The sequence below is a fragment of the Sesamum indicum genome, linkage group LG9 (assembly GCF_000512975.1).
Source record: "Sesamum indicum cultivar Zhongzhi No. 13 linkage group LG9, S_indicum_v1.0, whole genome shotgun sequence".
NCBI lineage: Eukaryota > Viridiplantae > Streptophyta > Magnoliopsida > Lamiales > Pedaliaceae > Sesamum > Sesamum indicum.
The window spans coordinates 990,213-1,011,561 of record NC_026153.1 but is presented as its reverse complement, the minus strand read 5'-3'; the positions used below and the strand labels follow the sequence as shown (position 1 = coordinate 1,011,561).

The 21,349-nt window shown below is 38.1% G+C and overlaps 3 protein-coding genes and 1 long non-coding RNA gene across 5 annotated transcripts in view; 2 read left to right on the top strand and 2 right to left on the bottom strand.

Annotated features, from left to right (window-relative positions):
* Positions 274 to 2,381, top strand: LOC105170077 (protein FAF-like, chloroplastic). Its single transcript, XM_011090683.2, has 2 exons — positions 274 to 402; positions 518 to 2,381. The coding sequence occupies exon 2, from the start codon at positions 561 to 563 to the stop codon at positions 2,001 to 2,003; it is 1,443 nt and encodes a 480-aa protein (XP_011088985.1). The 5' UTR covers positions 274 to 402; positions 518 to 560; the 3' UTR covers positions 2,004 to 2,381.
* Positions 2,780 to 6,314, top strand: LOC110012571. The gene is made up of 2 exons (XR_002287765.1): positions 2,780 to 4,896; positions 5,077 to 6,314. It is a non-coding gene; the product is annotated as an uncharacterized LOC110012571 (long non-coding RNA).
* Positions 5,941 to 18,557, bottom strand: LOC105170076 (serine/threonine-protein phosphatase BSL3). 2 transcript variants are annotated; one of them, XM_011090682.2, is made up of 22 exons: positions 17,744 to 18,557; positions 16,981 to 17,041; positions 16,794 to 16,872; positions 16,621 to 16,700; positions 16,382 to 16,476; positions 16,207 to 16,306; positions 14,561 to 14,630; positions 13,966 to 14,067; positions 13,768 to 13,849; positions 13,488 to 13,667; positions 11,664 to 11,937; positions 11,327 to 11,564; positions 11,072 to 11,242; positions 10,387 to 10,625; positions 9,417 to 9,501; positions 9,139 to 9,237; positions 8,863 to 9,062; positions 8,702 to 8,777; positions 6,952 to 7,087; positions 6,677 to 6,816; positions 6,494 to 6,557; positions 5,941 to 6,409 (listed from the first exon to the last, which is right to left on the bottom strand). In XM_011090682.2, exons 1-22 carry the CDS (start codon positions 18,198 to 18,200, stop codon positions 6,396 to 6,398), a joined length of 3,042 nt encoding a protein of 1,013 aa, XP_011088984.1. In that variant the 5' UTR covers positions 18,201 to 18,557; the 3' UTR covers positions 5,941 to 6,395. The 2 variants fall into 2 exon arrangements, with proteins under 2 accessions (XP_011088984.1, XP_011088983.1); XM_011090681.2 differs by having other exon boundaries at positions 5,941 to 6,557; positions 17,744 to 18,555.
* LOC105170075 (dnaJ protein homolog) overlaps positions 20,446 to 21,349 on the bottom strand; it is a 2,970-nt gene continuing 2,066 nt past the window's right edge. The window contains exons 5-6 of the mRNA XM_011090680.2: positions 21,255 to 21,349; positions 20,446 to 21,161 (exon numbers count right to left, since the gene is read on the bottom strand). The exon at positions 21,255 to 21,349 is cut by the window's right edge and continues 92 nt beyond it. Coding sequence (XP_011088982.1) covers positions 20,842 to 21,161; positions 21,255 to 21,349 — 415 coding nt within the window. The 3' untranslated portion in view covers positions 20,446 to 20,841. The remainder of the gene's footprint in view (positions 21,162 to 21,254) is intronic.

Sequence of the window (21,349 nt, the reverse complement as noted above, 5' to 3'; positions counted from 1 at the left end):
TCTGTCTGGCAGAATCCCATACTAGAGGCCAGAACAGCGAAACCCGACTTTCAATTCACCTCACATATATTCTCATCATCATTCCTGAAAAAACAAACCCGACTCTAGCAGTACCACTGGTACCACCGTAGAATATAAAAAAAACGATTTATAAAACAAGTGATGAAAATGGTCTTTTCATGGTGGCGTAGGGAAGCGGGTCCCATTGGACACGGTTCCATAGGCATTTTGCCCTCCTACAAATACCACCCCACTCTCACCCTTCCCATTTGCAATCAAGCCAAGAACCACAATATCCTCATCATCGTTATCATCCTCCTCCTCATTCTCTTACAAGCTCAGCTTTCAACTGCCATCCACTCCCTTTTCTGTTCGTGGATGCTGTTGTTTGCTTGATTTGAGGTACACTCCATTTCCAGTTTCTTGATGTTGTAATGAAATCTTCTATTTGTTTTTGTGCTTTGAATTGTGACTCGATCGGGACTTATATATTTTTTTCGGATTCTTGGTTTTGCAGAGAGGTTGAACAAGTGTTTTCTTGCACCATTACAGCTGAAGAAATGAGCCCAAATCGCCTGATTCCATCTCCGCCTACTGTAAAGGTTGTGGACGAGGAGGTGCCGATGAAACAAGGGATAGTCACCATTCTTGGTTCTGACTGCGAGAGATCCAAGGCCAAATCCATTAGGAGAACTCTCTCAGCTGATATGTCGTCCAAGAAATGGCTTCAGCAAAATGGGTTCTTCTCCCCAGTGAAAAAGATGAGCTGCTCTTCTTCTTCATCATCATCATCATCTGAAAGTGAAGAGGAATATGAAAAGATTCCAGGGCAGGATGATGTTTGGAGGTCGATTCAGGCGGAGAAAGAGAGGACTGAGGGGCGGAAACCGGCGGAGATTAGTGTTTGGGGTTCCATTCTCACTCAGAAGAGTGAGAGTTCTTGCCTCCCGCCGCCGTATGTCCACCCTCTCGTTAAAAGATCGACAAGCAGTTTGAGTGAGAAGAGTCTTGAGATTTGTACTGAGAGTCTTGGGTCGGAGACTGGCTCTGATTGCTTTTCCTCTTACTCTCTGAGTGATGGAGATGAAGATAAAGAGAGAGAAAGAGCTGTGCGAGAAGAGAGCTCCAAGGAGTTGAATCCCTTTCCGGGTTCACATGTTGCCAAGTATAAGAAGTCGCCGGCGCGGCCATTTCCGCCTCCGCTGCCTTCCATTGCCGGCGGCAATGGAGCTTCAATCCACATGCAAGCCCACCGGGAAAATGGCAGGCTTGTTGTTGAAGCGGTTTCTGTTCCACCAAGAAACAATTTCCACGCACAACGCCAAGACGGCCGCCTTGTTCTTACTTTGATCAATACTACACCCTCTTCTAAGGAAAATAGAGTGCAAGAGTTCGAGAAAGTGTTCGATAATATGGAAGAAGTTGATGAAGATGTTCCGCCGGAGGAGGAGAGGTTTGAGGACGGTGACGATGGTGGCTTAGAGGATGAATATGTGGCGGAGGAGAAGTTCAAAGAAGAGGCGTTTGTGGTGGAGCAAAACTCAAGATCTTTGCCCAATGGTATGATAAGTGTGCACAAAACAGGGCTGGTGATGAAAAAGCTTATGGCAATAGGGAACAAGAATCCCACATGGTCCAAGAACTTCAATCATGATGATCAAGTGATGACAGAGGAGTTCCCAATACCGCAGTCGCTCCCGCCACCGCCCAGGGTGGCACGGCTGATCCCACCACCACCGCCACCGCCTGCAGCCTCTTTCAACGTTTACGAGTACTTCTGGCGCAACAAGACCGCCGTCTCAAGTGGCGGCAGCTTCATCACTACCCCACAGTCCACACACCTCAACACCGCCGCCGCCGCCACCACCAAGGTGGCTGAGAACCAAGAAATGGTGGTAATGAAAGGGAACAAAACAGAGTACTTCGTTCCATACATTAGAGGATGCAAGGAGTCAAGGAGGTCACTACTAATCTGGGAGCCATACTGCATTGCCACCTCCTGATTGGTTAACATCTCAAAAAGAAAAAAAAAAATTAAACTGTTAATTAAATCCATTAATATCATTAATCCCCACAAAATATTATTAATCATGTAAACTACCATCCTATGTGTAAAAAAAGAAAACCCTGTCGAAATAAGCATGAATGGGGAGTGAGAAATACAACATTTTTCATAAGTTTGATTGAGCCCATGATCAGCTTATGTTATTAGTAGCAGGATTTTTCCTAAGCAGTATGAAACAAAATCTTTGATCAGCACCATGTTTGACTTGGTGGGCTGTCTTTTCTGTCTCTGCATTCATCATAATGGAGTTTCACTTTTGTAAAAATTGGACCAATGGGGTGATGATGATTTATATATGTATATGTCATTTCTGGTCCTTTTGATCTTCATCTTGGGAACATCATGATCCAATGTTCTTGATTTGTTCTTGTCCTTTTGGATTAAGGATTTAACAACATGTGGCTCACATATAATTATGTAACACAAAACATATGTTTCAAGTGAATTATTACAAAGCACTTTCACTTCATGCTTTCAAGACATCAAAAGAAAGGTCTCCATTAGCTGGAAAAAAATTAAAAAAAAAATTATGGAGTTCATAATTACTCTGGGGAATTTTTTTATTCAATTAAAACATAATCAGTTAATTGATTACATAATAAATAATACACATGAGAAATTATTATAATTGTTGGTAATTAAGAACCCTCTTTTTGAAGTTTTTTTCTCTTTCTTTTTAATTATTTTTACAAATATGAACCAATAAAAGAAAAAAAATAAAAATACGAAAAATCTTGTGTTCGAACTTGTGTGTTTGGGTGAATAATTGTTAAGAAAAAGTTTAAAAAAAATAGAAAAAATGGAGCAAAAGAAAGAAGGGATAACATGAGTTGGGCCTGATGGGCTCAGATTCAAGCCCAGACCAAAACTCGTACTAGGCCCAAACCTCAAAAACCGGAAATGAATTTGGTCCTTCTTATAATAGTGAAATATTGATAATTATTATTTGACCGTTGAGAGAATACAAAAGCCCCGATGGTTGACACTGTGACAACGAGGGGGCGCCCGACGCACACGCCGCCGATCAAGATCTGATACTCAAGAAATTCTTCGTTAAAGTGAGCGGGGTTGAGCGCGAAAATGAAATGAGCAGGTTTTAAGATAAATATAAATATAGGTTTCGTGGTGGACGAAGAATTCTTTTAACTTGTTTCAGTTGTGGCTCTTGTTCGTTCCTTTGTTTTTTTTTGGGCATTTTTTTTCCATAAAATTGATAAGAAGAAGAACACGAATTTGTTATCAGTATTGCTTTCGTATGTGTGGATAGTGTTATAGTTTAAAAGGAAAAGTGAAACGGATGAGTGATTGAAGTCGATAAGTTTAGGAAAGGTTTCGTAATATAAACGTATCCCTTGCAATAGCAAATTGGAAATTACGAACTATAGATTGTAGAGATTCAACTGACTCCATTGCGTTGTAAAATATCAGTCCTTAAGTTTGTCCTTTTTGTTAAGGGTATCTTGTTGTTGATTCTTCTTTTCTGATTCCTACATTTGCTGACAAATGCAAGCATCACGAGGTGCCTTAATTTATTATTTTTCTTTGGTGCTGATATATCTCGAAACTTCTGGACTCCTGTAGGATCCTCTTATGCTTCAAGTTAAAATAAATTTGGGTATCTTAGTTTACCATTTGATTCATCTGTGGAGTATGTGAAGAAACAATATCATAAGGTGATCTTTTCAGCTAGTCAAACAAATGAGTATTGGGTTGTTTATGGATATCATCAAGTAACAATGAGAATTGTTTTAGCATTAGATTGTCCTCTTACAGTTGTCTTTATTAGTTCACCCTGATAAATGTAAACACCCACAAGCAAAGGAGGTAATTGGAGGTAATAACTCTATATTATTGTTCAAGAAGTGATATTTCCTGCAAGAACAATAAAAGTTATGACTCTTTAGCCGAGTTAGGTGGCCTTCTTCCGTCCTCCTGTTAATTGTATAGTTCTACCAATCCCTCGTGAGCTAATGCTTATCTATTTGGAGTTTAGATATTCAGCAATGTAGCATAACTTTGGAACTCTTGTTACTACTAAACACAAGAAGTTCTATTAAGTACTTTGGGTTGGATTACTTGTATAGGTTTACAATTCTTTTTTATGATTAAGGTTCCATTCGTCAAGGTGGAAATTGTTTGCATGGTGGTAGTTGTGTCCCGCATTGCAGATACAGTAGGTTAAACACAATAAATGAATTTGGGAGGATCTCTGTTATTTTATCTATCATTTGCATTTAAATTCCTTTTGTTACAGTGTGACCTCAGTAGTAGCTTCGTGCAAGTAGAATACATCTCTTTCTCAAGTCATGTGTGGCATCATTGCACTTCTCTTTTTTTGTCAAATTTCATCACACTTCTCGGATAATTGGTTGTGCAGGTAGAATTTAAAAATTTTCTATCTAGTTCATGAATGTTTTTCAAATTGCAACTCAAACAATATAGTATTAGCAAAAGGTCAACAAATTTTAGTCGACCCATGAGACAGAGAGAGATCTTTTGAACCAAGTTAATGCTGCTAAAGGTTTGCCCAGACGCCTTTCATGTGGAGGACCTACTCCAACTGTGTGCCATCTTCTTTGTTGTTTTATATTTGGATTACAGTGCTTCACAGTTCTGATATCTCAGTTTTAGAGATGGATCTTTGTACTCAACATAATAAAATGAGAAAGACGCAGTTGATCGGATTTTATCATGATAGACTTTTAGGCTAGTAGGGAATATTATGCATGCTTTCTGTTGTTGCTGACTGTTCTAGTTATTCCTTGGAGAAGAACTTAAAGCAAAGAGGGAAAAAAGACACTGCCACCAAGTTAAAGTCATCAGTGGATGAGGTAAAGGCGATTGACGCCAATATTGCTTCTTGTTAACATTTTGGTCTGTATCACTTATCACCTAAATTTCATATTTCACGGTCTTGTGCATAAAACATACACCATCAGTTATCTGTTTTATGGGTGAGTGTAATTTTACCTTTTTCACATGCATTGCACTGTTTCTCTGTTGGTATGCAGAGAGAATCTTGTCCATTTAGTATCAAGATGTACAACTATAGTTGAAGGTCCAGACAACAAGCTGCTTGTTTGACTGCCGAAGCTCAAAACAAAGGACCCTAACAAAATCCTACTATCAAAGAGACCTATGAAATGAGCGAGGGTAGTCAGTGTAGCCACCGCATACATCTCATTAACCAAATAGGAGCCCTCTTGGAAAACTTTCCAAAGGGTAGTGCTGGAAATTGTGTCAACCTGAATCTGATATTGTGCCAATTGTTGTGCAATGCAGCTGAATTGACCTAATCATATCCGGTGTTCTGTATGCAGCAAGGACCAAATAGCTGCTCCTCCATTGATATAGTACATCGTGTAAAACCAACCTCCAGTTGTATGGTACATCATGTAAAACCAACAGCATCTACCAGGGAGCGGAAATTAAATTTCTGTACATCGATTGACATTAACATTTTGATTATAATAGAAATGTTCTAGTTCTCCAATCCAATGGGTAAGATTACTAAACTTAACAAAGCTTGTTGGCTGACAGTGAAAATGCACATAATTTCTCCATCTGAAAGCAATAGAACACTTTTACTAGCACCCTGTAGTTTCAGATGCTATAATATCCAATAAAAGGGATTCATTAAATCCAATAACAAAGTTAAGAATTGTCAACAAAATTCACTGGCAATGGCAAAGGTAAATCACAACATAAAATGAGTTCATTACTAGTCGCAGCTCTAGTTACCAATGGATCCCAAGCTCCAATGACTTGAAAAGCAGAAAATTTCCACAAGAAAAACCACTGTATCTAGTCAAAACTTGACTTATTGTTAATAGAAGCTGAAAACACCAGCACCTAATGACAAAAACCAGTCAATGTGAATGGAAAACAGCCTCTTATCATCACACAATGGTTACATTGTACATATTACATAGAGAAACAAAATACACAAGGCAACACCCTCTATTTTACAAGAACAAAACACGATTTCAACATGATATATCTCACCAATTACGTATGGGGACCTCATGTCCTCTTAAAATAGAGAATAATATATAATACACCTACATGAAGGACAAAAAAAAGGGGGGGAAAAATATATAAGAGAACTAACAAGAAATACCCAGCCTGCTCTGCCCACCCAAGGAAGAAATGAAAATTCTTACTACCTGTTTCTCATGTACAGTGGACACTACCGAAATCAGCACAACTATGTATATATCCTGTGATCCTGCTGTAAAAACTTGTCCCCTCATCTCCCAAAAGGCTTATCAAATGCATGAGCCTACAGGAAGAATACAGCTCTTTGCAGAATTCTCCATATGGCGTGATGCTATGTACAAACCACTGGAAATTCCAGGTGTTAGCACGAGCCTGGAAGAATTATAGGAAAACAATCTGGGACCATAATCTAAATCCAAGCAAGAGAACCTCTGTCATTAGCAACTTGAGGACGCCCTCTAGTTGGTGTAGGTGGCCGGTTAGCATTGAGCTCCTAAATTCAAACCAAATTTTAGGAAAGGTGCAAAAATTGAGAAGCAATCAGCACATGATAAGAAGATTTAGTTACAGAGATCACAGGGAAAAGGAATGGCTGGAGAAAAGATGTAGCACCTGCATCCAAGTGTCTTCAATATGGTGTTCAGGAGAGGTTTCTGGAGATGAGATTGCAGGTGGCAATGGATGAATAAGTTTAGGTACAACAACCAAATCTCTACCCAAAACCAAGATAGCACCAGCATTATTTGCAGTACCTGCATAAATTAAAATAAAAGCCCAAGAGTGAACCTTCAAATCATAAGGCAACAACTGAAAGGTGGACACATAAGCAACAACTGAAAGGTGGACACATAAGCAAAAAGGAGTAATCTTTCAAAATTAGGACATACCACAGTAGTTTGTGGCCGAAAAGAGAGTAATTAAATGTCCCTGTGCAAATCTTTCAAATCCATCCATTACGCATTCATGTGCTCGAACAATCAACTGAAGATCGTTGTTGTTACAAAATTCCATGACACGGTCAGGCTGCAGAGGTAAAGAAACTTGAGTGAATCATAAGATACAAAAACAAGAAGCTATAACAAAATTCTCCTCGTGTGCCAACGTCCAATAATTTACTTTACCCACATGTACTGTAACTGAGAAATGAAAACCATAATCATAAGATTTTAAGGTGGAAAGTTGGAATTGCGGCATATTTCAGGAACAATTCTCAACAACTATGCTTCAACACACTATTCTAGAACCCATCTTGAATGTGAAAAATACAAACTCACAGTCAAAATAAATCTGATTTCTATTATTCAATCAGGAATTACCCTGAGAACTATAAACAATATGAATATTGCAAAGTACTTTAGAGAAGTTATGGTGGTCAGAGCAATACAGAAGATAATAGCACCTGAAACAATCACCACTTTTCATGAATGTGTCATTTACACTTTACAATGATATAGTAATTAGAAAGCTCTCAAGCAGCCTGAGACTTTGTAATCAGGCAGGCATCAGATTGTTGACCTTGTCCTCTTTAAATCCAGGAGATTTTGGACCCATAAACAGCAACTTGACTGAAGAGAACAATGCCATGGAGGGTACACATTATGCAGCACTAAATGGACATTTATCTTGTATCACCCTTCATCAGATTTAACCAATTTACATTTTCTCCTTTTGTCCTCGCTCGATTAAGAATCAAGTATCAAGGAAGTCAGATTTATGCAAAATGAGAACAAGAATCTGCTAAGTAGACTCAAGAAACCTATATGATTCTGCTAAATGATAGTGAACCTTAATTCTGAATGACACTTAAACTCTTTTTTGTGCTCAACTAACTAGGTCTTCCACAAATATTAAAAATAGAAACACATTATGAGATTTCACAATCTAACAGCCCAGGATACTAATTTCCAACTACTCTTTCAACTGATTGAGTCCTTAAGTTTCCAGCATGAAAATTTCTTAACATGGAAGTGCCCCATAAATTTCTTAACATAAGACCAAGGTTTCTACATTCATTCTTGACTACAACATCAAATTACATCAGAAACAACACTAAGGACCCAGTAAATTTTTGGACTGCAATGTGCAGATTAGGGACCACATGAGCATAATCATCAGAAGTATGATCCCCCTAAATTTAAGAAAAAGAAACACACAGACTTCCCCTTTTTATTTGTCTTCTTTCTTTTTTCTTTCTTCTCTTCCCACTTTCTCCTCTTTCTTTGTTTTCCTCCCTCACTGTAATCAATTTCTTCTGCATGCTTTCTGCTTTCCAACCACCTTTTTCCCCTTGTTCATTTTAGCTTCCTACTTTCTTTCCCTTCTCCACCCATTCCCAATCCAATACCAGCCATCTCCCACGCCTCCCTGCCCACCTTCATCAATATTCATGCAAGTTCAGTGACTGCCCCACAATCAACAGTCTAATGCTCTTCTCTCTTCCACAGCAAGTAAACAGGTCTAGAAATTTCAAGGTTAGCTGTTTCAGGTTTTGGTTGAGGGTTAGTGTTTAGCTAAATCCAGAAGTTTGCACCCTAAATCCTATTAATTGCATAAGAAACACAGAGTTGTAAGCAGTCCTATTAAGCTTTTTGATAGAACTAGGGGAATTTGACAGAACAGGATGAGAGAAACACCCACCCCAAAGGTTACTAACCCAGGACCTCTTGCATTTGGTCGCAGTCCTTCCACACTGTCATTTTCAGTGGGATCAGACCTACAGGGAAAAATATCAGATCAAGAACACAAATTCTAGGAAATAAAGAAGAATAACAAAAGGATGAGAAACAACATTCACCAACCACAACAAGTCCATAAGAACAATTGATCCTGCTTCCATAGGAATTGGACGCTGAATATTTTCGATCTGTTCTACATGGTTTATTGATCTCCCAATACCACCATGCATACAGATAATCTTTTTCTCAATTAATGCAGCCAGAGGAAGCCAGTTGAACAATCTGTTTATCCGGTGCCAGGCCCATATTCCGTCTCTCTCGCCCTATTCAGGAAATTTCATCAGTTCTATGGCTTCATCCAGATTATAATGCACAAACTAACAGAACTTTGGTATTTACCAAACGCTCAATGCACTCAATTCGAAAGCCAAAAAGAGCATTGATGTCTGCAGCTTCATGATTACCACGGATCAAATGCACCTGATGCGGATGCTCAACCTACACATTCATGTATTTGCAGAAAGCATCAGTTATAAGCTTTATTTCTTGAACCACTACAACAAGAAAAGATTGCATCACTTGTTGAATTGGAAAACACCATGAAAGCAAGGAGAATACTTGTGATTTCCCAGGTTCATAGTGAAGAAAAAGAAAGAAAAGACAACACGGGCAGATACCTTCAAAGCAAGAAGAAGAGAAATGGTTTCCAAACTGTGTTGGCCACGATCAACATAATCTCCCAAGAAGAGATAATCAATATATCTGATAAATGTTAACAAAAATCAGCATCCCATGAAAGCTGCCAAATTTGATATCAAAAGGAGTTTAAGTTCAAACAGCACATAAAATTGTTCACATTTTCTTGTGGGTAGGTGGGCGACTGTACTAGTAAGACTGAAGAAATTGATCTTAGCAACAATTAACTTAAAAATGCTGGGAGTTAAAAATACATCCGTGTTGATGTTACCAACAATGATGTGAAAAATACTCTTAAGGCTCATCCTATATTATCATGAGAATTAAGAGAAAGGAATGTACACATGACTCATGTTTTAAGGAGCACGATAATCTGACTAACTTTTACTTGTTACACAGAGTCATTACATACCATTTAAGTCTAACAATGTTGTTCCATCTAGCACCACTCTACGAATCAAGATACAGCCTTTCGACTAAGCAGGCATGTGCACAGCAAGCGAGACCTAGCAAAAGAAAAGCATCTGCAAAGTCCCAATAAATGTAGCTACCGCAACAGATAGCTAACAATCCTTCTTGCAGATACCAAGTGCTAAACCATGATTTTTGTTTGGTCCATTGTCATGTACTGTCTACAAAATGGTGCATTTTGGAGTGTTTCAACCAGAATCACTTTGGGAAAAATATTGACTAAACCCCATAAAATCATCAGAAAATAAGATTGCCACTCCTATTACAAATGGAACCACAACATTGTTACTTATGATATGAGTCGTAATACTCCTTTTGGGCAACCACCACAACTTATATAATAAAGAAGTGTCATTTCATCAGAAAAAAAATCAATAAATAGACCAATTAGCATGAGACAATGCTAGGGTAGCAGATATTTTTATGTCCAAAAATGAAAATAACATCAAAAGATGCAGGCGAGCAGATAGAAAAACTCACGCTATATCTCCTGCAGTAGAAGGTGATCCATACTCATCAAAAAGTCGCATAAGATCTCCAAATTGGCCATGCAAATCACCAAAAATTTTTATAGGGGCTCTGAGCTGTAGTACAGTAGGTTCAGTTGCAAAAATTCTCTCAGCACTATCGCAAAGATCAGCAATCTCATTGCAATCCAAGAAAAATTGTCTTCGAACTGGAGGCTTCCATCCACGAGGTTTCAGAAGATGAGCAATAACCTGGCAGGCAGCGAGAGGCAATGAGGCCAAACTTCAGAAAACCTTTTAGTACCATTTAGCAAAATCTTCAATGAGTTGTCATGATATACAGTGAAGAAACCAAAATCATGGCGTACAGTTAAAAAACTTACTGAAACAAGTGTTAGGACAATTGACAGGAACATGAAATATAACCTTTTAATCAAGGTCTACTGCACTTATTATTGAGAAACACACTTTCTTCTAAAACTATCCTAAAGCACTTGAATTGCCACAGGCACAACCCAAACGGCAACATGTGCCATCTATGAATGCAAAAATAGGGGAAGCAGGCAACAGTAGGCACTGGAAATTACATTCAAACTCAACATTGTACTCCTTTTATTCTGACAGCATCGAAATCATACAAATACAGTATTAGTACCCCAAAAGTCATACAATCAAATGTTGTGGCAAAGGGGAAATACCTTCTTAGGTATACTGTTGATTGACATTTGTCGATCTAAAAGTTTCCTAGCTGCTGTTGCATTTTCTGGGGTTCCATAACTGACCCGCCTGCCTTCATTCTCGAACTGATCGATTGAAAGCTGTCTGACCATACCACCTAAAGCACCACCAGTCTCTGCAGCTACAACCACCTGTATATATATTGCTAGCTTAATAAAACCACATCAAGTCAACAGTAATCAGTGAAGTAATATATTTGTTGTCCTGATACTGACAGCACGATGATGCAGCCGAACTCCAGGTGGGGCAGAATTGTTTGACACTACAGAATCAGGTTTGATCAAAGTAGATATTTGTTTTCCACTTGGGGTTGCCTCCGCCCCACGATCTCTGTCAGGCAGCTCGACTTCTCCATTAACCTCCCGAGCTTTAGCAGCAGCTAATGTAGCACTAATAGCCTCAGCCTCTGCCGCAGAAGCCTCAACTAAGTAATCGACACCTTTGGTCAGCGTTCTGTGCAGAATATCATAATTAGTTCCCCAACCAAGCAGCCAACAAAGAAAGCTAATGAAAGAATTGCACATCACACTGAAAGGCAACATAGAGATTTACCTGGAACCTTGGAGCATGGCATTCTCTGTGCTTATATCTGTATACATATCACCATTTACAGGTGGAGCAACAGGATTCCCTACCACAACTGCACCATCAGGACCAGCATCAGGTACAGGTACCCTTGTTCTATCATCAGTAAATCCATATCTGCTTTGTAACCTCCCTTGCTGCAAATTGGAGGCAGCAGCAGCAGCAGCTGCGTGTGAGGCTGCACTAGTTGTTTCAGCAGCAGCCAGATCCTCAGCCACAAGCAAGTCATCAAGCAGCACCCCTGTGGGAACATTTCAACTATTAATATGACTTGTCTCATACTCCATATAAGATTCAAATAAATGGTATCCAATGAGCCATATCCTAAACAAAGTTCTAGATTAAAGTTCTGGGAAAATACGGATAAGAATTGTCAGATATGGAACCCAAAAGCATGCAATTGATATCCGAATAAACTCATGAGACATTCAGATGTCAATAATATTTCAATACAACGATAAAGAGAATCCAAGTAGGGGCATATGACATGCATCATGCATTTAGGACACACTGTCATCTACATGACCATCAAAAGAACAATTCCCAGAAGATCAGATAGAGGAATAGCATATTGCATCCTAAAGTTCTAAACATGTCATCAGGAGGAGCAAACTCATGTGACAACATTTCTGCAGCTGATCATTGAAAATATTTTCCAACAAGTCAACAATCAGAATGCTCAAAATATTCTTTTAACAGCTCTAAAAGGTTTTGAATACGATTCTCATTTACACCAACAAAAAGTACCAAAAACATACGATTAATAAAAATTGCATTTTTCATTCCACCCTATCACTTATTTCATGAATGTAAGTGACAAGGATGCATCTCGTCTATCAATTTTACTACTTTCATCATTCACAAGCAAGTTTCTAGAGATTAGGAGCTGATATAAAGTCATCTGGATTATAGCTTAGAAAGCTCTCTCTCTCTCTCTCCCCTGGCCCAACTGTCCATTTCATTCCATTATGCAAATTTTCCTTCATAATTCCTGTCTGCCAGCTTGACGCAGAGGTATTCCAGGGTTCTCAGATGGATAAGAATACTTGTTACTGGTGCACACAAATTGGTAGATCTATTCTGCAGTGTCTATGATGTATACAGTTAAAATTGATGATTATTTAACTTGCACTTCCGGTATTTAGATCCTAAACCACTAAGCAAGGAAAATCAATGTCAACAGAGCATAATGTCTGATTACTTACAAACATTTTACCACTATCCTAAATTCAATTGGTTAAATTTAGCTAAAATGAAATAAATGAATTCGTATCTATACATCCAGCTTCTCAGAATTTCACTTTAGGGATCAAGTTTCCAATTTCACCAAATACCATTGCATTTTTTTGGTATTTGAGAAGAACTTCAGGAAGGTTCATACCTTCTGGAAAATCTGCCAGCCGTTTGGGATTATTTTGATCAGAACAATAAAGGAACTAAAAAATCACAGGAGTCAGCAAAGTAAGCAGATAAAAATATCAAAGGCTAGTGGTGTCCAGAGTTAGCACGTCATCTCTACACAGACATGCATAACAACATCAGACTACTAAAACAACAATTTCCTAAGAAAGCTATTATTAATTATGGATAGATGACGTGCATAGTCACATAACCAGGCATTTGAAACACCACATCCAGAAAAACTAACTCCCTCATAAATATCTTAAGCCTAAGAAAATCCAGAAAACACAATTACTCAAGTCACCAGGGGTACAAATTAACAAAACCTCCGATCACCGTCATGATCTCAGAAACAAAAGTAGAATATCTTATGAGAGTATCATGTCTCACCACCACGTAGACCACCGTAGATGAAGATCAAGTCACCAACAGAAGCAGAAGCATGTCTACAGCGCCTTGTCAATTCAACTGCTGCATCTCCACCAGCAGCATCAGCACTGTATCTGCCAGTCCTTGGACTTGTGACAACAGACTTTGTGTCACACCAGACTCCAGCTGCAGTATCCAAAACTGCATAGAAAATATAAAAGGTTACTTAAGACATTACCTAATTAGGTGTTCTTTGTACAATGCAACAAATGTCAATAGACTATTCAATAAAGAAAAGCACCAGCCACACTGGAGGAGTCCTCCACCATGCGCCCACCGCCAAGTGCTCCTCCAGACACGTGCAGACGCGCATTAACAAAAACCTAGAGAGTAATTTAATGCATAATTTTTCCTGAGAGATCTTTATTATATGTGGCCAAACAAAAACATGTAGATATACAATCACATTATTAAGAGAGAAATTCAATTAAGAACTTACAGCTGCATGCTGATATCTCGGAGAGGGTGAGACACCAGGAGCAATAGCCCATTCCCACCGACCATCTCTATGTTTGGCGAGCCCGTAGGCACTAGCAAGAGGCTGCATATTATGCCATTCGGTAAAAGAATCAGTAAGGAATTGGAACATAGGAAAAGTTGCAGTACATTAATGCAGACAACCATTCAATTTAAGCATAAAAAATGATACTTCTTATGTTGACCTTCAGTTTAAGAAATCCACCTAATGTTTCTCCATATCAATATGCGAAACAAACACCCAATGGTCGTGACTCTAATATATTCTGTCTGTCCTCTACCCTGGTTGTGCCATATCCAGAAAAAAAAAAGCATCCAACATAAGAGAACAAGAGACCATTCTCCATCATTTGAGAAAACCAAGTACAAAATCAGGAGACCTTGGACAGACAGAGCGATGATTCTCCGGGGAAAGAAGCCAAATAGAAGAGTTCTATAGTGAATAAGCAAAGGATACCATAACTAGTCCTAATTAAGTAAAGCAAAGGACAAGTGAATCTGGAGAGGTCATATGAATATGCATGGACCATGGGGAAGATGTCAAATATCACACTTACCACACTATTTGCGTCCCTCCCACCACAAAGTAGAAGAAGACCATCAGAGCGTGCACTGGCAGTTGCATACCTGGGAGAGTCGACAAACAAGATGAAACGTCAAAGTTTCAGTTCATGTACCATTCAAAGTCCAAAAATATCTGTCAAAATTCTCTAGTACAAAATTTATATTCCAACCATCAGAAACTAGAACAATGAGGACCACCACTTGAAGACCAGTCTAAAACACTGACATAATTCAATGATACGAGAAAAGCAAATGTGGCCAATAATAAAGGGAGAGAACACCTCAGGCAGAAACCAAGTTCGGACACCCTAAGGTCTTGTTTGGTCTTATTTCTAGGAAACATTTTTACATTTTCTTCCTATAAGCAAGAAAGTCTTTCCTTCTTATTTTCAGTAGAGGAATCTCAAACATGTTTGAACAGCGTAAAACCCTATCTGAAAGTATCCCCCTCAATGACCATGGTTTCAACTTCAGAATACATTTTCATAATTTATCATTTTCAAATATTCTCGCACTTAATAATGCATGAATCAAGACTCTGTACTAAAAAAAGTAGCCAGAATCATCACTAGCTTACCATATCCTGGATGTAGCACAAGTGTTACAGCATAAAAACCAAAGTGAAAAAGAACATGGATACAGCTTGAATAGACAACCAGAAGTGTAATCAGTGCAGCAAGAGAAGTCAAAGCCTTAGAAACCCTGTCTGAAATTACTCATAAAAGACCCCCATAACTTCGGTAGATAAAATTTCATAACAAGTAAAATAATTAAATATTGCAAAATGTATGGGCTGGTACAGAATTTTATGCAAAACCAGTACTTTGGAGATCTATAAAGGGATATGAAGAACATGAGAAAAATACGTGCACTGAAAAATGGATCATTGAGAAAGAATGAAGAGATAAACCTGATTTAGAAGAACTAACACATACAAATTTTAGTGCCTGGAGGCAACTAATTGACATAAGTAAATGATAAATAACAACATAACGAACCAATAGAGATTACGCCAAAAGAGAAAACTCAAAGGACAACTGGCAAAAAGTAATGCAAAAACAAATTAAAGAGAGAGCACAGATTAGCTAATAGAGAAAAGCTAAACGAAAATTCTCTTTGGATCGAGGATCTCCATTACATGGAGAATGGATCTACAAAATGGTGGATACATATAGTTTCCATAGTCAAGAATAAACTAGGGTTGTGAGGCAAGAATCCACCTCCAATTTTTTCAGGACTTGCTACCTGTTTTCAATTACTTAAGATGGATCTTTTTTGTTCTTACACTAAAAGGTAGCCTCTAGACCTCCAGAGTATGCCAAAAGGAAAGAAACTCAATACGCTTGCATCGGTATTTTGTAGTACCTATACAACTTCAACTATCAATCACAGTGTATGCCGAACATTATAATAAGAAATGTCTTCATAAATAGCTGAGGTGTAGAAAAAGACAAATATCCTATTCAATGGTCTCTGTCTCCACATAAAACAAAGTAATATCAAGCACACACAGCCTTAACTTAGCAACAAAAGAAATGCAAGTGAGAAGGAAAGAGCATAGATGGAAACAAAAATTGAAATTGAAGAAAAAGGAAAGCAATAATGACATCAAAAACTGAAAATAAGTTAACAAACTCACATGCAAGGAGGCGGACCTTCACCCTCTGGTTCCAGTTTCCGCCATTCATATGGCTTTGCAGCAGTGTCCAGCGCCCATACATCAGCTAAGGGACGTTTTCCTAAGATAATGTACCAAATTATTTATCTACAGAAAGTTACATTACAGAAGAAGAGGACAATAGAACATGACAAACCATCATTTCCGCCAATTGCCATCAGATACCGTTGTCCCACCAAAGCCATGACATGCCCATAGCGTGGCCCTGGGCCAGGACCTTGGACCACAACCCTAAGAAAATTAAAGTTCAATCCCATATTACAGAATAATACATTAATGACAAAGTAAACGATTTAGTTGACACGAGTGCTCATTTCCATGAGTTACTCTGCAAAGTAAGCATATATATACGTTTATAATTACAACGAGCCCAACCTATGCCATCTTGGTCTTTGTTGTGTGAGGTCCAGAACATGAAGATCTTCAGCCGACAAACCAGCTGGACCAATCCCACCCTGAAGATGGACAAGAACATGATATCATTGTATGTTGGATAAACACAAAGACAATGAGGTAACTTCTCGACATCATTCCATGCGACAACAGACCTGAATAACGACCATGGTGCCTACAGCAGTAGCCACATGAGCTGCCCTGGGTGTGGGTGGTTCTCCAATTGGGGTAACGCTGCAAGATTAGAGCCCCGAGCCTTATTAAGAGAAGCAATAACCACACCATAGTGAACCGGAAGTTTGGTGTAAAGAGTTCAACATGATAATTGTAACTTAAGCTTACCGAGACCATTTATTTGTCAGCACATCATAACAATGCACATCAGCAGTAGCCCCTGCCAACCCTGCAATAAAATGCTTGCATAAGCAACATTTATAGCTACATAGTGAGTTAATGATTCATTTTGGTAATTAACTAATAATAGTTAAGCAATACCATTAAACACTACACGCACTGCACACCACTAAGAACTGGGTCTTTGTGGGACTACCACCTATAACCTATTAACAACCAAACTTTCTTTCATCTTCTCCAACAAACTTTAGAAAGAGATTCACTTAAATTTAAAAATCTGTTATAGCTCTTCAACATAGCTCAATATTTAAATTCCTTTCAAACAAACTCCAGCACGTAAGTATAAAAATAATTCACAGAACCAAAGGCAAAGCTGAAACCACTTAACCATTTTGTCATCTAACTCAAATCTCTGCAAATTCATTTCCACCTTTATATCCAGCTTTTCATCATATATAAAACCTAGAACAAACAAAACAACTCTTGGCAATGCCCCACTAAATTATGTTTCATCTACAGAAACGAAATATGAATAAACTAACAAAATATAACCCAGAAAACAAGAATCCGTGCAACAATTTGTTTTGGAATCTTCATTGATCCTGATGCGATAGAATAGAAATTGCATTCGAATAAACTGAGGTAACTGCATCATCAAGCAGAGCATAATGGACATCTAACAGCAATTATGAAACATATGAACATTAAGGTCCCAAATCATCAAGTATATCTAAAGTCAAACAGAACATACGAATTCCTGCGCTTCCAGCAGAAGAAGGAGTCCCTGATGCAGCAGAATTCCCTTCAAGCGCTGTTGCCCCTCCAAACAGAATTAATCTTGGGCCAATATACCCAGGACTCCCTTCCTCCCCAACCGCAGGAACAGCCGTGAGCGTATGACCACATCGCGGCCCCGGACCATCCTCCTTCTTCTCGATTATAGCGTTCACCACACTATACATCGGCGCACAACGTGGTCCGGCAACAACCGGTCCTCCTCCTCCTCCTCCTCCACCACCACTCCCACTATTACTATTTCCGTTTACATTATTATTACTTTGTTGTTGTTGCTGCTCCTCCTCCTGCTGCTGCTGCTGCTGAGGCGACAAGGATTGTGATTCGGTGGGCTGAACGGCGCCATTAACAGTGGTAGGCTCCCCCGACGGATCGTGATCGGGCTCGGTAGCCATAGCCGAATCCACGTCCATCTCCGCCTAAAAACCCTAAATTCGAAAGCTCTGCAATAAGATCGGAGCTAGAATTCTCAGCAACTCGCATTCTGAGTCTTCATTTGGAAAGAAGCCCTAGCTCCGATCCTGATAAACTTTTTTCCCCCACAGCGAGAAATTCGTTTATCCTTCAAATTTTCGCTCTCCTTTCCGTATCTCTCTATCTTCGAAGCGGTGACGAGGAATACAAACGGGACGGCCAATCCAAACACGCACAGGCTCTCTCTCTCTCTCTCTCTCTCTCTCTCTCTTAATGCAACTGCTTCTCTCTCTACAAATATATGTGCGTATAATACTAGTGTATCTTTTCTATGTCCTCTCTTGATAGAGAAAGAAATTTACCATTTTCTTCGGTTTTTCCTTTTTCCCTTTTAACGAATGTTTCTGTTTACGGCTACCGTAACCTTAACCATACGACGGCGGACTAACGAAATTTTAGGAATGGCAATTTCGCCACTTTCTATTTTTTTTTAATTTAAAAATATAATAATTTGAGCATCTGAAATCTTTTAATTTAAAAAAGGAAATATGTTATAAAACCAATAAATATCTTATTTCATATTTCACTAACCTTTGCTTCTATAACTGTTTTCACAACCACCCTTTAGACATATTTTCTCTTTTTCTTTTTGTAATTTAATATGAAAAAATCAACGGTAACAATTTAAAATCATTCTCAACTTAACTGTTTCCAATCAGAAAAAATGGTACTAATTGTTGTCTTGTGAAAATATAAATTATATATCAAAAAATATAAAAGTATTAAATCTAAAATAATAACAAAATATATGAAAGTCACTATTTAAGAATTAATTAGCATCTTAGAAACCTTATAATTGTTTCTCCATCAAACTTTTATTACGGTTTCAGCTCACAAGGCACAATACACGTAGTTGGATTTTTGTTTGTCAACTCATTAATAATGAGGAGCAGAATATTACATAAAATTCACGTGATATTATAGAGATATTTGAATAATCAAACTACTTGTACATAATACTCATTCACTTGTTTTTTTCAAGATTTATGAATAATAAACAGTTATTTAGATGAAGATCTAAAAAATCATAAGATCGAAATTGCTCCCAGCTACACGATACTCTTAAATTTTCCCTCTTAACAAAAAAAATTGAATTTAACTAATATAAATTGACAAATGCACAAGTGTCTTTAGAAAATATGAAGATTGTTGCACATGTGTATGGAATATAATATTCTTTTATGAAAAAATTTACAAAGTTGTATAAGATGGCAACTTGCAAAATTTTTTATAGTTGGTGTGGTGAATTGGAGGGGAAAAAAGAGAGTGGCAAATAAAGCGATCATAGTTAAAAAGGCAAAATATCTTTTGATAATTTTACATTTCCGGATATTCAACTCACAATGATTAGAATATTGAATCTATACTTTGATTCATATTTAGGATAAAAGTTCCTTATAATAGACACAGACAACTACAAGATCAACTCACATGTTAGTTCAATTAATAGGAATGAAGTACTTAATTTTTTGTAGTTTCTTTCATCCACCAGTGTAAGACTTACAAAGAACTCTCAATCAGATGGTGATTCAAACAGAAAATCAATCAAACCCTTTCCATAAAAAGCAACTAAAGATCAATGCTGTATAATTTAAATTACGTTATAATTACTAGATTAACACTTACCGACAAATTAGCAGTTGACGAGGAGGTAAAATTGATTTAAACCGACATTTATTGCTAGCATTAGTACAAATACCCCTAAATTGTAAATGAGACCATGGGAAAAAGAACGAATTGAAGAAAGCAAGAATTTGACGTGTTCAAATTTCAAACTTCATTTTTCCTCATCACCACATAACAACGAAAATACAGTTAAGTTCTGTTAAAATATTTGTAGTTGCGGATAGTGTTGACAATAGGCTCTCAAACTAAACAAACCTAAATGTTCAAGCAAAGGAGAAAGTCAAGCAATATGACCAACTTGTTCATGGAAAAGTGCCATAAAAGAAAGTAGATCCAGAACGGCACAATTGAACATCACACAAATATATGGAGCAGTGACGTCCAACTCCCGAAATTCCCAGTAGCCACCCACTCACATGAGTGTAAATCATTTGACCGGTCGTGGGGTCTGAAAAACTCTGAACATAGATTCCATTCATAATAAGGCTATACAACATTATTCACACAGATTGACCCCTAAAAAATGCTGCAAATAAAAATACCCAAGGGTCTCATATATTTAACCAAGGTAAAATGCAGTTATAAAGAAAATATGAGAAATACCATCTCATTTATGGAAAAGAACATATTAAACAGCAAAAAACACTTAAACATACTCGAGCAATGTGAATCATCTTAAACATGACCAAAAGGCGTATTTAGCATGTGCTTTTGTTACAGCCGGAGTATCCTCCCATTCCCACGCAGAGAATCTCCAACCAGAAAACTAGCCAATCAGCCAAAATTGTATCAAAAGTTATGCAAAGTAGCACTTACTTTTGACAGAATTATATTTTTCCCATTATAAAATTCAAACAGGGTAGTGTTTCCCCAAGGACAAATATTTCTTCTGCCAGCAACAGACCTTAAAAGTATTGAACCAGACCCAAGTGCCAGTATTCTACACTTAATTCATCACTGTTGAGCACATTGAACCCTTTGGGCTCCACCATGCATATCTTCATCATCCTCTTCATAGGCTTCTTGATGCTGAGCCTTCCTTCTCATTTCATCCTCAATGTTGACATCATGTAAGGTTGTCTCCTCACATTCATCAATCTCCATATCAGTCAATTGTGATTGGGGCTTCGGAGGCAGGATTTTCTCCAAGGCGCCAACTTGATCTAGACTGAGGGAATCCGGGAACTCAACATTGAAATGAATATACAGTTTGCCCTTCATGAATGGCCTTTGATACATTGGCATTCCTTCATCATTGATCGCCTTGTAAGAGTCTACATACATCAACAAACAACAAAAAGTGCATTAGTAGACTGGAAAACTAGCAGAACCAAGTATTTACAAACAGCCAAGGAAGAAACACTTACTAGGCTTCACAACTTCTCCCGGTTGTGATTTGATGAGAAGCTGCCTGCCATCCAGGTGAGACAATATAAACTGGAAGCCACACAACGCCTCAGTG

What these genes read in the sequence shown, in the direction of transcription:
- LOC105170077 (XM_011090683.2), top strand. Translation starts at nt 561, where the DNA reads ATGAGCCCAAATCGCCTGATTCCATCTCCGCCTACTGTAAAGGTTGTG.
- LOC105170076 (XM_011090681.2), bottom strand. Translation starts at nt 18,200, where the DNA reads ATGGACGTGGATTCGGCTATGGCTACCGAGCCCGATCACGATCCGTCG. An exon ending in TTCGGCTGCATCATCGTGCT is followed by an intron (nt 11,243 to 11,326) that starts GTCAGTATCAGG and finishes ATATATATACAG; the next exon opens with GTGGTTGTAGCTGCAGAGAC. An exon ending in TTGAGTGCATTGAGCGTTTG is followed by an intron (nt 9,063 to 9,138) that starts GTAAATACCAAA and finishes TTTCCTGAATAG; the next exon opens with GGCGAGAGAGACGGAATATG.